The sequence below is a fragment of the Drosophila ficusphila genome, unplaced genomic scaffold (genome assembly GCF_018152265.1).
Source record: "Drosophila ficusphila isolate 14025-0441.05 unplaced genomic scaffold, ASM1815226v1 contig_127, whole genome shotgun sequence".
Classification (NCBI taxonomy): domain Eukaryota; kingdom Metazoa; phylum Arthropoda; class Insecta; order Diptera; family Drosophilidae; genus Drosophila; species Drosophila ficusphila.
Window position 1 is genome coordinate 3213513 of NW_025064016.1, and position 18788 is coordinate 3232300.

Sequence of the window (18788 nt, forward strand, 5' to 3'; positions counted from 1 at the left end):
AAGCAAGTAACCAATGAAGTCAAGGAGAAGGCCTACTGAAAATTAACAGGTAAAATATAAGATACTACAATGAAAGATACAAACTTTTAGAGGTATGCCACTTTAAAATCGGATCATAATTAGAAATGTTTTGGACCTAAAACTAGTGAACTTTGGTGAACTTTTAGCGAACCCATTTTGGAACAGGGTTGCATCATAAAACGGTTTCTTCTCTGCAAGGATATAGTAAACATACATATATGAAATATTTCAAACTAATTGTTTTTCAAATTTCTTGTCTAAAACATATGAAAATATTTATTCGTATCAAGTTTCTTTTAAAATGTTTCAGTAAATCATTTTCGGAAGTCATTTGACTTGCTGCATGACTAATTTCCGTCCAGAAGAAGACACTGGGATCAAAGAAAAAGATAACCTGCTGCGCGGTCTGACCCCCAACCACTTAGTCAACACATCCGGTTGGATTCTCACACGTCGTTTATATGAGGATGCGGTAGCGGCATCCGCTTTATCATTGTGTGGCTTTTTTGCCCCTGGACCGCAATTTCCGCTAGATTGGGCGCCAAATGTCCGTTCAAACGGAATTAACCACTCGGAGCTTTTTACGAAGAATCTCACCACGCTGGGGGAATATGCGCAGGCGGTAAAAGCTTTTGGCCCTACGACAACTTTGTATGCTATTGTTGTTGCTTTTTTGGGGGTGTTTGGGTGGCTGGGTGGGCGGTACGCAGGGGGGGTGGGGGAAAGACTACTCTGCGAGTTGGCCAAGGCGTCGGCGGCTTCATTAACGGTTCGTCGCTGCTGGCTAACGGTTCTTCGCCTCCTCGGCAAAAACCACCGGAAAATCCACCTCTTCAAATTTTTTAAAGTAACGTCAAATAAAAATCGGAATATGCTCATAAAATCTTTAACAAATAAGACTAAATAAATTAATTTAAAAATCAAATACCAATAGTGTTTCAGTGCGTTTGTTTGAGAGTGTGTGTGTGATTACAAAAATTTCCAAACGAACATAAAATTCGAAAATTTCAGCTAAATATCGAAAAACAAACAAAACATATTGAATTATTGCCGCGGCTGGAAATTCTGATTTAGGTAAGTTCCTCCTATAAATAATATCGTGCTGTTCGATTACAAAATTTCGAATTGTTTATAAATAATTAAGAGCGTATTCGCGTAAGCCAGAACATCAATGAAATTGGGTTTCTCCCAGCAGATCCATTAAAGCCCAAACAGGTCTCTGGGGATCTTACTCATATTCAGATCTCCGTTCCCAGGTGCTTACGTCTTGGGGAAAAAGTTATCTAATTACAAAAATTAAATCATCGCTGATTATTTACCAAATCAACGTCATTAACTGGTGACCTGTTTTGCGGTTAAGACCTACTTGTAAGCCCAGTTAGAAAAGAATGACGTGTTAACGGGAATCAAGTTTATCGAAATGGCGCGCGCCTCCCCTTCCGAGAATTCATTCTGGCTGTCATTATAAAAAAATCTGTTTAGAACTGCTATTATTCCGGGAAAGTGATTGAATTATTGAGTGGGTAAAAAGTGCACCAATTTAGTTACAGTATTGGCATTTAGAATTGTAATTACCTAACTATAAATAAATATATATATAGTTTTACCAAGAAAAAATTTTAAAAAGTAAGTGTGTGTGCTTAAAGTATCGTTGTTTTGTATCTTATCGCCCAGATTAAAGTAGAACAGACAATAAGGTTTAAATTTTTTCAAGATTATAATTTTTGGAAAGTTTTTTTTAACAATTTCGTAGAATTTTGGAATTTGGAAATTTTTATTACATTATATTATTCTTTGAATTCCATTAAGTTCCACAGTTTCAACTTTTTAGCTTAAACTTGATTTAAACTGAGTACTACATTTACAAAAAAAGGCAACACCATTAGTCTAGTAGGCGCCATAACCTGACCTTTGAACAACAAATTCACATTCCGCGACCGGGGAAAAAAAAAACAGACATAGGTACACAAAGGCAAATAATAGTAAAACTTGCAATTGCACCGGCAATTGGCGACTCGGTTCCAGTCTCACTTCCAGTGAGAATGCCAATAAGTTTAATCCCGGTTCCACCCACTCGCTTCTCTCGCCTTACAATTCGCTCAGACATTAATTAATTAAAAGTTGTTTGCGCTGTATGCTTTTGTTATTTTGTGGCCGCGGCTTGCCCATGTTGTTTTTTATTCTCGAAAATGGCAAAGCAAAAGAAAAAATAAGTGCCGTCTATCTCCATTTGCGTCTGAGTTACCTTAACTTGTGAAATGGTGGAGTCACTGTCTCCGCGACTTGGGATCAGACAACCTTGATATGGTCACAAAAAGAAGAGTACACTGGGAGAAGAAGTGTTTTCTTGGAAACATATTAATAAACAGCAATTCAATTTAACATTGTATATTAATCACCAACCATTTGGCAGTTTAGGGTCCACCAAATTCATAACTGAAGTTTAATATATTTTAATAATTTTTAATATTTTTGTTAAGTGATTTAAAGTTTTGTAGACCAATATTTTATCCCATTTTTGCCAGTGTACAAAATGCAACAGTAACACCAGCCACATCATCGGTAACAAAAAACTGCATGCCACACGGAACTCCTGCAGTTACCAATTATGTAATGTGGCAAAGCAAAGTGACTGGGAACTGGAATGGCAACCATGCTCCCCGCATCACAAAATCCCCATAATTTCCCCACTCTTCGGAGTTGGTGATCTCTTTCATCGTTTTGCTCTCAGCAGATTTCCGCATGGGCAAACACCAAAACACACACTGTTTAAGGCCCCCAATTGAAAGTGCTTGTGTGCGAGAGGTACAATTGTGTTTGGTGAGCCGCTAATATTACGTATACGCATGTGTGCAAGGCGATGATTCATCGACGATTCGGGGAATCCAAAAGCCAATCAAGTGCCGCAAAACCAAAAACCAAGACAAGGCAGACGGACAGGTTTTTATTTCACCTTAACGTTTTCTTTTTGTGTCACGCCAAAGTTTGCGAGTCCAAAGAGTATTTTCCTACTCTCGGAAAAGTTCATCAACTTAAATGATTATTAATCCTAATTTTGATTGCTGAAATACTTTAAGAGGTGATCCTTTTAAAAGGGCAATAAACTTTTAAAATATTTATTGTTTATTTTCTTACCTATAAACCTGTTTAACAGGAATCAAAGAATCTAGTTTGGTCTGATTTTTATGACTTCTTCGACCTTATATGCACAAACTAAAGATACCATAATTAATACTGATAAGGAAAGGATGCATTAAATTCCTAAGAGGGCAATTGGAAACACTTGTTTAGAGTAAAGCATTTTTAATTCGGTGTAGCAAGTTAAGACAGTTTTTTTTTTTGTTTCGTCTTTTATCATGTTTTTGCTGCTGGGCAAACATTTCGAGCTCGTTGGTAATTTTTTTCTGCTCGTGTTATTGATACGCCTCCCCTCCGTTCGCTTCTTATCACCATTGTTCCCCAGCCGAATGCTTTGAATCTTAATGCTGTACACGCTTTGTTTTCCTGTCTTTTGAGGGCAGAGACGACCTTTTGGCTTTACTCTATTATCGAACAATTCCGAAGAAAAAGAATATCACTTAGAAATGAACATTTTTGTTATTTGAATTTATACTAGGCCAGGGCTTAGTACAATATTTCGAAACTTCTGAAAAATTTTCAGTTGTAAATAAATATAACAAATGATTATCTACAGACAGAAACATGCTTCAAAAGTTATACTATATATACTATTAGTGCAACTGTCAATATCTTTATTTTATTTACAGATCAAACACCAAAGAAATTTGAAGATAAAAACTCGATAATAATTTTTGCTCTGTGCATAAATGTTGGCCTTTAACTGGGGCTGACTGAAGAGGAGCAATAAAAGCGGCAGCAACAACAAGTGGTTGCTTAACTATGCGCTCCGCCTTTACGACACCTCTCTCCCTTCCCCATCAGACCCTCGATTTCTTTGGGGCTTGGCTTTGTTTGTCTGCATTCTCTCTCTTTTTCCCATTCTCCCTCTCTCTTTCGATGTCCCGCTTACGCGTATGACCTTGAATCACACATGTGCCAGAATTGCAGGCTGTGTTGTTTGGATGTGGTGGTGGAGTGGGTTTGGGGGAGAGTGGTCATCGGGTTTTTGACTTCTCTCCACTTTTTCTCTTTTTCTGCGAGCGAATAAAACAAGCTTAATAAAGAGGTTGGATTTTTGTGACGTCTGCTGGTCTTTTTGGAGCAGCTTACTACGTCATGGGGTAAGCATATTTACCCCACAGAATAGAGTGTGATTAATGTAACGATCGCGAATGCATAATTTTCTATTAATAGTATAGAAAAACCTAAGCTAAAATAAATGATTGCAAATTTATGCATACAAAAACTAAACCATATTTGTATGGTATTATATACTGCATCATATTAATAGTTGCAATATTATAAAATTTAACTAAATTTGAGAAATTTCATTGATGTTTTTCTATTGATTAGAAAACAGGATACACAAATCAAGACTTAATAATAAGCCCATTGACTTACTATTGTTGCCTTGTCAGCAGGTGCTGATTTTTTTTTGGGAATTCTATATAGACATAAATCGTGGCCAGCCAATTTTCTCACAAAATGCATTTCGGGTCCAGACCGGCCCACGCGGTACCCAAACTTTGTTATTAGTTCAGAAATCTGTGAGCCAACAGAAATAAATTATACTATTTTCATTCATGCACAACAATATTGAAATATTTCCAGCCGATTGGCAATGTTAACTGCAAATATTTTTGCTCAATATGTTTGGCTTGCACTTGTGTTTATTTAAATGACTAAAATCTGACGATGGAACAGAAGCCAAAAATTGAGTTAATAACTCAGTTTGACCTTAGACGTTGTCGAATCTTTTTTCGGTGCAAACGTTATAAAGATTTTCTAATTTACATTTGTCGAAGGTCGCGCAAGTTTAAGGTCTGTCAATTCCGGGGAAAATCAATAAAAATATTCAGCTGTCTTACCTATGTTTAATAAATAGATCTTTTGTTATGCATTTTTCGAAAATCAGATGTGTAGTTTTCATACTTTTCGGCTTAGCAACATGAATGAATCATTTAGGAACAACAACGCTTCTTATTTTCACAATAAAATATATATATTGATTTAGAATATCTTTGAACTTGACTTGCCTAAAAACGTGTCCACTTCTTATATATATTTTTAACACCTTTTTAATGAGAATAGAGTTCATGTGAAATAACATTTCAGGATTCGGAATTTTTATGGTATTTCCGAACATTCATATCAATAAACTTTCATTCCCTGCAAATATACACATTTTTTAAAGGAATCAATGTTTATTTATAACCAAAAATTGAAAAAGGAACACCTGCCGGGCGTTTTAAAAATCTCATCACTTTTCCATACCCACTTAAAAATCTATAACTGTTTTTTGCGCACAATTACGTCATAAGAACGCAATCGAAAAAAAATAACATATAAATGAAAACAAAACATGGAATACGCACAACGGAAACAATAACAAACAAAGAAGAAGTGAAGCAGGGATGAAAACGAAATCGAAAACTCGAAGCAGCCCAAAGCACCGATCGATAGTTTATCAAGTATACGTATCAAGTATACGAACACAGTGCAGGCGATCGCAAAGAGCGGCGAGCCGAGATCGAAGCTCTCTTTCGACCGCGAATGTGCCGTACCGCTCAGTCCCAATCTGAACTTTCCCGCCGACGGACGTGAGTGAACCGCCGATTTGAACATCTACATATATGTAACGAATATTGTGCAAGGCGCACGCGACTATATATGTAAAGGCCTTTGTATTGGTTAATTATACGCAACACGACAACTACTAAGTGAAATACAGATGTGTGTATAAATCAATGTCCGCTCTAAACAGGCGGCTGCAGTGCCAATAAAAAAATAAAAATAAAATACAACCCAAAGCAACTACGGAGTTTGCTGGGGCAACTTTTGTTTTTGTTTTTAATTAATCTTCACATTTTTTTGGCGCGCCTTTTGCGAACAAACTGCGCGCGATAAGTGAGACAAACAACAATAAAAAAAAACGACGGATTCATAAAAAACGAATTTTAATCAATTACACGTGTCGGCAAACAAAGAGATAATCCCATTATTGTCTCGCCAAGTGCATTCGGATCAAAAAACAGAATTCAATCGGAGAGTAATAAAATTGTTTTGCAGAATACTATTCCATAGAAGGTTCGCTATAATAAATTAACTATAATAAACAAAGTCAGATAGTCTAAGTCGCAGTTTGTAAAAAGTCCCCTGTCCACTAGTCGTCTTAGGTACAGGCAGCTTCCCATATCAAGTAAGATTGCAATGACACTGCTAGAAATCAACAATAACGAGCTTAGCAGAGTTCATAATAAATAATTCGAGATATACATATTTCAATTTTTGTATGCGGGCAATTAATTCACAAAAAAATAAAAAATGGCGAATATATTATCAGTTCATTAGTTTTTATTAATTCTTCTTCCACTTTGTATACTTTTTTTAAATGAAATAAAATTTAAAAGAATTAAAGCTTTCTGGGTTTTGTGCACTTTTCTTTTAAGGAATAAATGCTTATTTCGAGTGTAATCAGCTCAACAGGCGTATAATATATGCAAATAAATCTGAAAACAAAAGGCGCTTGACTGCGATTTATTGAAAAGTATAATTCTTAGCAAGTATTTAGTAAACCATATCTTGCTTTCCTGTTTGATTTGTCGATTGCAAATAATTATTTACATACTGGTTCAGATTTAAAAGTTATATGTGCATAATATGCCGGAACTGCTCCCTAGAGTAGACATTTCCTCTTAAATGTCGCATTTGTAGCATGTATATACATATGCAGTTTTGAACTTCATGTGGCTTATCGCAAAAAATTTTTGCTAATTGCCTTCATATGTGTATAATATATATTTACAAGTGAATATATTATATTAAGCACTTGTGAGTGATCTGACGCTAGCAAACCAAATTGAGTTAAACGTTTAGCTCATTTATCTTTTAATTTGTATCACATTGGGTTTTTATGCTAAAGAATGAAATTTTTAAGGAGACAGGAAACGCAATGACCAAAATTTCAATTAGCGAAAAGAACTCAACCAAATCCAAATATTTATATTAACGAAATGTAAATATTTTTACAAGTGAAATCGGAACGGAAAAAAGTTTATAAAAACTTGCGGTGGCATCTGGAAGATTTCGTTTATTTCATTTGTAATCAAAGGCATATACAACCTGAACGGCCAACTGAAAATGCAATCGAAAGACCAGAAATGCCATAAAGTCCTAAAGACTTTTGCCTTATCCACACAGTCGGAAAGACGGAACCAATAAAAATAGAATGAAATGGAACAGTCATGGTCAAAACTTACTTAAATATCGATTTATTTGCGCGTAGCCAGAAGCTATCTTACTTGTATCCATGCCAATTGGCATGAACTGGGCGATGAACCGATGGCCGAAAGGCAGCGGAATTGTTTTCGGTAATTGTTGAAAGCAAAACACAAACAAAATCCACACTTTTCACACCTTTTGGTCCATGTGTGTGCGTTTGCTTACATACATTATATAGTCGCAGCCATGCATATAGCAATAACTTTGCCATTTGTATTAAGCAGACATGTTTCCAATTGAAAGTTATTGTAAATTAAATGCCAGCAGCAAGAGGAAGGTCACAGGTAGTATCATGTGTTTCTAGCAAGGAAGTGTAAACAAATGTGGATTAGAAATGGGACTGGTCTCTACATTAAATGTTTAGCAAGGAGCATTTTAAAGAAGTTTTACCTATTTTCAAAACACTTTGGATGTAATATAGAAGGAAAACTATACATTTTTTGTTATTAAATAAATAAATAATAAAATGTAAAGTTTAAAATCAATATCAAAGTAGAACTAATATTTTTATTAAGGCTATTAAATATTGTCTAATATTGAAATATTGACACCTCACCTATAATGCAGCTTGATTTGTACTTTCAACTGATAAAGCTACTTTTGTAATCAGCAAGTGAAAATTCCCAATCGTTTTTATATTTTACGAGACTTTTTGATAACCCAACCCAGGAATACATACTCGGTTTTCATTTTTATTTTTTTAATTTTTCCCTTTTTCCGCATGAACAACAATCAACTAAACTTTGCAACGATCTGTCATTCACATTTACACCCCCTCCATCAGAACAAGTTCTACAAACAATTCACACCACCCCGATTTTCACAAACAATGGAAAAGCAGAATCCCATTACGCATACGCCATGTTGTACCGAATCTAAATTGATTGAATCGTGAAAAGTTTTATAGCAAAATAATTAAATGCCGCGGTTTCTTCCAATTTTCGGTCTTCGCGTGTCGGCCGTTTTTCTTGGCTAAAAGCGAATGTGTGTGAGTGTGTGTGTGTGTGTGTGAGCGTTTTGTCTTGGCCATTAGAATGGAAATAGTTCTAACGCTTGGCTAAATGAGTTCTGGTGCGGTTTTCTGTGGTGTGGTGTGGTCTGGTCTGGTTTTCGGCATTTTGGGAATGCTTTGGGTTACCCAAGCATTATTTACTTGACTGCAAAAATGCTTCCTTTGATTTGCTTGAAAGGCAATGAAAATCGATTGGCTGTAGAAGTTAACTTTTGACTGTTGTAATGGCCGATGAGCGAAGCCAAGCCAAATGTAAACGAAATTAATTGCTTTTTAATTAGTTGGGCAAATTAACAGTGTTGAGGTGGCATGGTACACCATACAAAAACCCAAACAGTAATTGAGAAAATAGCCAACAATGCAAACGGCGTTTTACGATTGCCATGATAAAAATAAAAACACAGTCGAAAATTATATTTCGTGTTTATGGCTGCACTCATAACACTGACTCACAATTGAGGCCAAATATAGCAAAGGTTAACTAGAAGTGTCACAAAATGTTGCTTCTTGTCGCATCTACAGTGAAGTAATCTCTTCCTTTTTTTGCTTTTGCTTACCCTAATTTGTTTCATAATTAGCTGGGAAATCTTGGCGGGCTTACCCACTGATACGCGTGTGGAAAACCTTATCAAAAGCAGCTTAGCCAGCCTGGCACGTGCCCTCAGCACACATTATATAACATTTTTCTTCAGGAAAGGGTTCCGGCAATCAGCACAAAAATAATTTTATATTACTTGAGTTGCAGAGCCCATAGAACAAAAATAAATTCAAGTGGCAACAAAGGCTAAACATAAGAATCGGAAATTTGTACAAGTTTTTTAGGAAATAAGATACTCGGTTTCAGGAGCTCCCTTTTATTTTGCTATAAATAAGAAAAAACGAAGCACATAATGTACTTCCCTTATCATTTATTTACATGCATTATACCTATTTTAACACCTGAATAAGTATAGTAAAATGAGCAAACCCCACTAAGATTTCGTTTGTGCTAACAACAAATTCAATCGATTGTGACCTCAGCAAACTTGGGATCGAGGAGTAAACAAACATTAGTTATTTATATATGCAGTGCATATAGAAAGCCAAATGGATTTCCTGCAAATGACAGCGGGGGCATGGCCCGTTGAAGGACACTGTCAAAGAACTAGAGAAAATCATAATTTCCAACGCTTATTGATTTTCCCGTAACGGAACCAAGTTTTTCACATTGCCTGAGACGATTCCGATTTTTATTTTTTTTTTTCGGTCGACAGCGGGGCGATATTTGTTGTGGGAAACTTTTTATTTGAATTTAATTTTTTGTGCACATACCGAATATAATGCAAGGCACTCAGGATACTGAGGATACAGGACCAGGCACGCACACATGTTGGATGGAGCACTTGAGGTGCCAAATGGCGAGATGTGGGGATGGATTGGGGCCAGTTGTCTGTGTTTGATGTACAATTTTGTGTGTGCGACTGGGTGTGATTAGGCCATCAGTGGGTGAGTGAAATGTGTGTGTAAGAGAGTGTGTGTGTGTGTGTGTTTGAGTTTCGGGCTTCTAGCCATTCCATCTCATCATATTCCACCACCACTGCCCCATCGCATCCCTCTCCATTATTATTTTCTTCTATTTAGCTGTGTGTTTATTTTCGGTTCAGAACGCGATTTTCCAATCGATTGGGCACGTGACAAGGTTCTAGCTACTGAAATACGAGTATATGTATGTGAGTCACATGGCCAGGATTACTTACTCTCCAATATCGTAACGATTCCAGAGGCCCAGTGTAATTTAAAACCCACATCTTAATTCCCAATTCCGTCTATTTTTGACAATATTTAATTAACATTTTTCTTTTGCCTACCTAACTCGCTTTTTTATTCCGCCATCAACCTTCTTTTTGTTTGCTTTATTTATGCATCAATTTGTAGCGCTGATTTATGTCGCCAGAATTTTGGCTCCACCCAGCTAACTTAAGCCTAAATGCGAATTAAATTTGTGCGTGGTGTTTTTTTTTTGCCCTCCTGTTTGAGAGTTGGTAGCCGGGCCTGTCTTAAAGTATTACTCAGCTTAAGTTATGCCCGAATTGAGAGGCTCCGGCAAAGGAAGTAACTTGGGGCTATAAACGAAAAATGGTAGGAGTTGAATTTGATGAAGAGGAGGGGCAATGTAGATGAACCAAGCAATTACGCGCTCTAGAAAGCTCTTTGCGTTTGGGGAACCTAATGAAATCGAAAAAAATAAGCCGAAGAGCAATGCAAAACGCGTATAGAATATTGAAATTTGAAACGAATTATTTCAATTTCCGGAAATTAAATTGAGAATATATTAAATCATTAAGATTTTAATTCAGTAAATCGCTTGCATTTATTTCGCATTACAAATTCTAAGCGAAAGGGTTTGCAAAAGTTTCTATTGGATTAAATCTAAATTTATCCTCATTTTTGTGACAACAAACCGCTTTTCACAAAAATTTCGCTCAAAGGGCTAATAGACATACTTAGCGTTCTATATTTAAGCCAATTAGCTTCGCCATTAGTCTGGTTTGCTATTTTCAGAACGTTAGACCCTCAGGGCAATAAGGACTGTCAGGATGAAAAAAAGGGTAAGGGCTTAAATAAATGTGTGTGTTCCTTATGATTGTGACTTAAATAAAGCTGTTTGTGTTCAAAATATTTAAATGCATACTGTAGCCTGGCAACCGACTTAGTTAAGCAGTTTTTCGTTGATATTATGTGTGTGTGTGTTACACTTGAGTTGCTTTATTATTTATGCCCATGAGCAGGACAATCGATTGGGTTCAACTTTTTGCTACCCCTTTGCATAAAAATTTAAGCGGTGCCGCAGTAATGACCCTTTTATCCCCCCCCCGACAGGATATCCTTAATACCCGTCCTGTTGCCCAGTCTGTGTGTGTGTGTGTATGTGTGGGTGTGTGTTATTCTGTGTGTAAGAGAGATTAGCGAGTTAAGGGAAAGCGATGCGATGCTGCTGTCAAAGGCAGTTAAGTCGCAGCTAGCGCCACCTACTTAAAAGTTTCCTGATGTCATTGGGCCCCTGTTGCCTCCTACACTGAGAAAAACTATTTATTGAAAATATAAAAAATATATATTTGAGGAAATTAAGTGTATATATCCTAAACATTGTTTTAAAGACGATTAAAATGTTTATAGTAGTTTTGAGATCTTCAAAAAACAAAACCTTTTAAATTACATAAGACATTAGATCTAGAATTTTAGCTTTGTTATTCTGCCTGAATTTTACTATGAACGAATTAATATACTGATTAATGTACCACTATTTTTTCAATAAAAGTAAGTTTCTGAGAATATTTTATGCTGCCAACACAACGACCCACATTTGCTTATGGTGTTCGACATCGGTTTGGCGGGGTTCGGTCGCTTGGGGGGTAGGAAATGTGGGTTGCAAGGAGTTGGGGAGGTGGACACGTAAAGCGTCATGCGGTTCGTAAACATAACCGTAGGATCTGGCCAAGAAAGTGTGAGTGTAAGCGAGTGGTGTGAATTGCAAAAGAACCAACACGAGCAACAAAAAAAAAAAGAACACAATGAGAGCAACAAGAGCAGAAAATCCAGTGGCGGACAAATTGTTTTTGCAAGGCTATAAATGTAAACAAAATTAACATATGCAAATTTTACAAGCCCCAACGTGTGTGTGAACGTCTCTGAACAAGCGATTGTGTTGGTGTCTGCACAGAAAAAAAAAAAAAAAAAAAATATATATATATGACTTCGCATAGCAATGACTAACATACAGATATTCGTTTTAAATGCTCTTGTTTAACCTCTGATTATCATTAAACTTTTTTTTGAGTAAATAAGAAGCATAATATGACTATATATATACTTTAAAAGTATATATAAAACTTTAAGTATCTTTCCTCAAACTTATTTTATGAACATATTTTGGAGATATTTTTCACTGTTTTTTTTTGTACGTGTTGAAATGCTTGACGCCAACGTTTGGTATTTGGACAAATAGGCTGTCTGAGGCGAAAACTTCTTGCCAGATTTTATCTTTCAGTGCTCCGAAGTGTGTGTGCTCTCCTTTTGTTGAAAAGTTGAGTTATGTGCAGAAAATGCAAAATACTTTCGGCATGGCATATGTTGACTGCAGTTGCGGAAAAGAGAGGAAAATCGGAAAACCTTGGCTCGGGGAGTGACTTGTATGGCCTTTTTATGGCTGTGACTATTAAATACACATTATACAGACATTGTTATTATCTTTCACAAGCGACTAGCAATGATAACCTTGATCGATGTGGCAGTAACCGGGATTTGAGTACTGGTATAACGAGGGGAGGAAAAAGGAAATCGTTAGGAGCAAAGCAGTATGTTTGCCTTTATGTGGAAAGTGAGTTACGCAAGGACTTGAGCTTACAAGGATTGAACAAATATTTACGGGTGCTCATCAATTTAAAATAACACAAAACAAGATAAATAAACAGTACAATATTATAAAAGAAAAAGAAAAGGAAAAGATTTGCTGATAGTCAATACATTTCTATATAAATTATGCATATCATATTTGTCAATTAAATTGGAGACAAATCGGCTGTCTAAAACCAGACACAATATTCTACTAACATTGGTGGCTATTGATAACCTAATACCCTATATGGCTTTCAATCTCGTGCTAAGAGATTCCCCCTGGTAATACTTTTCGTAGTAATCAACAACCGGCTACTGATTTTGTTATCAGCTAAATTTTGGGAAAGAACAAACCACACAGATAGTGGAACACCGTAGTCGGGGATTTTTCGCCCAATAAAAATCAGATCACGATTTGGTTACGAATTTTCTTATGTACTTTAAGCTCTTATGAAATTTTTGGGAGTTTACCAATCGCAATAAACCTCAAGTGCATATTTGTTGAAGTGGACAAAACGGAACTTAGATTTCTGACCAAATCATGATAGCACCACTAGGGATTTTTCCCCTATTAAGGTGTTCGAATTAATTCAAGTGATTATAAAGATAATTTATTGATTTAATTGGCTTATTTAGCAGTGAGTAGGTAAATTTTTTCAATAATCAGTGTGGAATTTATGGAAAAGGAAACCTTTTAAGAAATAGAATCCATTTTAAAAACCAATAGATGATTGAAGACGTAAATGTTGCAAAATCCATCAAATTTGTTTTATCGAGAATTTCAAATTAAAAGGATACAGACAAATAGAATAATCCATCATTGCCTATATCAGCTCAACACGGAAAGTTAATGACAATCTATCATTGCTTTAATTTCCAGGCAATCAACAGTGTAATCCAATGACTGAGGAGGAGTTTGGCGATATACGTATGTATAAACAGCCATAAATTTATAGCACATACTAACCCCAATTAATATTACCATAGCCCCTAGAGCAAAAACACCTTAATATCCATGGCAGGGGGAAAAAAGAGCTCTAGAGCTCTGGTTAATGAATAATCTGTGGGCATAAGTCAATCGACAATGCGCCTAATTAGGCCAGGCAGAAGGCATCAGATTTGTGGGGAATTTTTAGTGGCTAATTGAACATTGTTATTGCTCTTGCCACGGCTATAGGCGTTGGTGTTTTGTAGTTGCCATCCGAACAAAACGCCGGGGGCAACAACAACAACAACAAAAACAAATACAGGAGCAAAGTGGCATAATAAGACTGGCAAATTGGTGCGCAACTTTTGACGTCAGAGCTCGTCATCGCATAGTCGACATCTGGCAATAACAAAGTTCAAACGGAACAGAAGGAGGAAGCCTTCCAGCCATCACCCTTTCGCAAAAAAACAATGGCAGCCTAATGCCCTCCATATATGCATGATAGTCAGTGCGTATCTGATGGATACAAAATTATCCGCACACACGCACTTTTCCATTTCCATTCGGCTGGGTAATTCGTATGGCATTGGATATGAATAGTTGCCAATCATTAGCTTCATAGTTCATGTTTTGGGAAACAAATCTGTGGTATTTCAGCTGTCTTATAAATTCTTAATGGTTATTTCAGATAATCTCAATTACTAAGTTAGAAATTCATAAAACAATCTGTAATAAATCTATAGCTTTGTTTGCCTTGTAAATCTCTTAGTGCCATTCTCTATTTCTTTTTGAACTATATACGTTTTCTATTTACTTCATAAACTTAACTTTCTTAAGGTGATGAGGGTGGATATACTCCCATAGCTGTCAGGGGAAATGGGTTCGCATGGGTACTCCATTTAATCTTGAAGGTATTTCGTGCTTTCTTTCCTAGTTGCCTTCCCTCTTTACCTAAGCCAAATTGTTTCTGACACTCTAACTTATTGATTTTTGTGTAATACGTATTTTCTCCAGAGGAAATTATCAATGCCAGCATGGAGTTGAACGGTGGCGCCACCGGAGGAGCCCCAGTGGGCGTGGTTGGAGGCAGAAGCGTGCAGCACATATTATCGCAGTCGGCTTCCTTGCCGGTCATGTCGTCCCACCTGCCGCTCCACCTGCTGAACCAGAACCAGAACGAGAATCGAACCCCGAAGCAGGGTGCCAAAGGTAGACCCTATCTGCGTATAGTGGAGGAGCCGACGAACAATATAATCCGCTTTCGCTACAAGTGCGAGGGTCGCACCGCCGGTTCGATTCCGGGCATGAACTCCACCACGGAGCACAAGACCTTCCCCACCGTCGAGGTGTGCAACTTCGACGGCCAGGTCACCATGGTGGTGTCCTGCGTGACCAGCGAGGAGCCCCACCGCCAGCATCCCCACTGGCTGGTCAGCAAGGAGGAGGCCGATGCCTGCAAATCGGGCATCTACCAAAAGCGACTGCCGCCCGGCGAGCGAAAGCTGGTCCTCCAGAAGGTGGGCATCCAGTGCGCCAAGAAGACCGAGATGCGGGACTCCCTGGTGGCCAGGGAAAAAATGGATGTCGATCCCTTCAACAGTGAGTTCTCCTTAGCAAAACAAACAAAAGAAAGAATCTCAAAAAAAAAAGAATTTATAGGGTGTATCCATTTAAATTTAGTTAAATTAAATTGTCAATAAAATAATTTATATAATCAATCTGATAAGTTGATTAAATCATGCTTTACCCTTCTCAAATGTCGAAATTATTTAATTTCTCTTTTCCTTTATGAAATTCCTTTCTCCTTTTTAAATTCCCAGTTTTTTAATATAAGGAGTACTCGAAATGAATTTTCCGAATTAAGCAATACATTTTCCGTCTTATTTTTTCCAGCAAAATTCGATCACAAAGACCAGGTCGATAAGATCAACCGATATGAGCTGCGGCTCTGCTACCAGGCGTTTATCAGAATCAAAGAAGGTGACCCCGTCGTGGCCCTGAAACCCATCGTATCTGCACCGATTTTCGGCAAGAGCAACGAGCTAACCATCTGCAAAATATGCAGCTGCTCGGCCCAAGTGACCGGTGGCAATACGATCATGATGCTGTGCGAGAAGATCCTCAAGGACGACATCGAGGTGCGATTCTACGAGACGGACAAGGATGGACAGGAGACGTGGTTCGCCAACGCGGAGTTTCAACCCACCGACGTATTCAAACAGACGGCCATCACCTTCAAGACGCCGCGCTACAAAAATACCGAGATCACTCATAGTGTTAATGTGAGTAAGGTTTTAATATTGAATTTAATTTTGTTGGTATTAAAAAAAAGGACCTAAAAACAAATTGAATACTTTTAAAGAGGGCATCTCATTTACCTACTTCAATCTTGACTTCGTAATGATTTAAAGAGCATTTATATTTTATCTACTTCAAGCTTGGCTAAGCAAGCATGTAAAGTGGCAAATTGTATTTGTGTTTATTTTTTTTATGGTAACTCATCAATCAATTATTCTATTAATCCATTAAGCCTACCACTTCAATAAGGCGTTTTTAAATAATTGATAGGTTTGCAATTTGTTTGCCTTAAGAACTTTTAGGGTTTCCATACAGTTATAAAACCTTTTACGAATTTATTGTCAAAGCGATGGATGCTTTAATTTTTTCAGATATTAATCTTAAAAGATATAGTAATATCTATATGTGGATATACTAATATCTATATCTTATCTTATTATATAAGTAATATTATTATATATTAGAATCTAAAATTTGTTATAATATTATTAACGTTTTTTTTAATCTTTAGGTGGAGCTGAAGCTGGTGCGACCTTCGGATGGAGCGACGAGTGCCCCGATCCCGTTCGAGTTCTACCCGAATCCAGGTACGGTAACCTTTGTCCGGCTGCAGCGAAAGCTGAAGCGCCGCCAGGAGCTGGATGTGTTCCAGCAGATCCTTTCCCTCGACAGCGAAACCACGGCCACCAAGTACTCGTGTCCACCGATGGACCTCGAGGAGGATAACAATACGGTTTCATCCGACGAACAGCAGAGTTCGGGAACTCTCAATGAATTCGAAATAGCGGTTAAGAAAATGCAGATGCGCCAACGGGGCGAATCACACGAATTGGACGGTGGCACGATCACCGAGTACACGGATAACGATAACGAACCCGACATGGAAATCGAACTGGAGGTGCCGCAACTGCTGCCCCAACTGGCCGACGACTGCACTCAGACATCCACGCCCATGGAGGAGATCCTCCAGCATCCCCAACTGCAATCGCGTCCTCTCACCAATGTGGATAAAATTACCGAGTGGATGAAGAGCAGCGAATTCGAGCGAACGGACAGTTTGACGGTGGAGAACGGGGATACCCAATCCCTGTCGAATAGCACGGCCCAAACGGCATTTACCAATGTCAGCAGCTTGACCGCCAATACGACCATAACGAACCAGTTGGAGGAGGAGGCCCAAGCGCTTTTGGCCAACGGTTCACGCAGGGATACCCTCGAGAATCCAGCAGTGAAAGAGCTGCCGGAAAACGAAAAGGAACAGGAACCGGAAATGGTTTCGGCCAGTGCCCAGGCCTCCGTCGATTTGGATGAGAATTTCGATGAGACCGCAACTTACACGAGTCTGCAGATAGCTTTTAACAATCCCATAGAAATAGGTGTTCCCAAAGAGAAAAAGCAGGGAGTTCAGGGCTATCTGCCCACCAATCCATTTGGTCAACTAGACGATGACGAGCTGGTGGTTCTAACCAATCCTCCAGCGCCCAGGATAAAAGTGAACGCTGCTCAGACCCCGGCCACGCCCCCCCGAATCCCCGCCCCTGCCGCTGCCACCTCGAACTCCTTCTCCGGTTTCGGATCAGAGATTACCTCCATTGCCACCGAAACCGCAGAGAAACTCGCAGGACTTGAGCATTGTTAGTGATTCTATCTCTGTGAGCCGCTCGAGAAACGGCAGTCTCAGTTCCAATAGGACTACTCCATCGCCCATTATTATAATGCGGACACCCGATCAAAGTCCCACCAAAAGGCAGCCAACGCCGAGTGCTTCGCCCAAGAAGCGTCAGGGATTCTTCTCGAGATTCTTCTCCCGCCGAAAGAGTCGTGCGGACGACGAGGAATCCCTGACAACTGGCGGCAGTCCCAATAAACAGATGCCTGGTGGTTCCAAGGCCACCACACCCACCGGAAGTAGAGAGCCAAGTGTGGCGCACTTTTCCTTGGGCGATCCCAATCGCAGCTCCACGCGATCCATGCAACCGCTGGGCAAAAGCGAGGGTAGAAACGGAAAACCCGTGGGTCGAAGTTCAAGTAGTGTTTCGGGAAAGAGACCCGCCCACCTGGATGCGGATGTGATCCACATACCACTCAAGGGAGGCGATAGCGAGAACAGTTTACTCCGTCCGGAGAGCTACTCGAATGCCAGTACCTTGAGTTACGGGCGACCGCTGGACAGGAAGACCCTGAGCACTCTGCAACTGGCGGATATTCCCATCAGCGATGGCAACATGGAGTTGATAGCCATTGCCGACAGGCAGAGCATCAAGAACCTGTGCGAGGGAGCCTACGGTGTTGTTTTGGATCCCAGTGTGGATCTCTCCGAGGCAGAGCATTTTGCCCTGTACACCACCAAAAGTCCGGAGCCACCGTTTGGCGGGGAGTTCGGCGAAGGTGGAGCAGCAGGCGATGGGGCGGCGGGCGGAGCGGATACCTCGGATTTTCTCAGTGCAGATGAAATAGCCAGAAGATTGGCGGAGGCCAATGGATTGGAGTAGAAATGAGGAGAAGAACAAGGGTTCAAGATAACTGATTTGAGGGAAAATCAAGGTTGTTCTTAAAATAATGTTTAGACAAAAAAGAAGTACTCATTTTTGTAATATCCATGTTTTTTACAATGTTTTCCCGTAGTGAAATCAAATCAGCTATCCAATACCCCTTCACTAGTTAGTCCAAAACAACAAAACACAACTGCATCAAAACGTTTTCTAGTCGTCTTCTCTTTCAGTATTAATTACAAATATATTATAATTTTGAACA

At 38.7% G+C, this 18788-nt stretch overlaps 1 protein-coding gene across 1 annotated transcript; it reads left to right on the forward strand.

The window, feature by feature from the left end:
- The first annotated feature begins 5727 nt into the window (after positions 1 to 5727).
- Positions 5728 to 18538, forward strand: LOC108090603 (embryonic polarity protein dorsal). The gene is given in 6 exon segments (XM_017189371.2): positions 5728 to 6228; positions 13689 to 13736; positions 14751 to 15335; positions 15630 to 16018; positions 16546 to 17553; positions 17555 to 18538. Coding segments are annotated over 5 exon segments (2982 nt in total). The 5' UTR covers positions 5728 to 6228; positions 13689 to 13708; the 3' UTR covers positions 18527 to 18538.
- Positions 18539 to 18788: the final 250 nt, after the last annotated feature.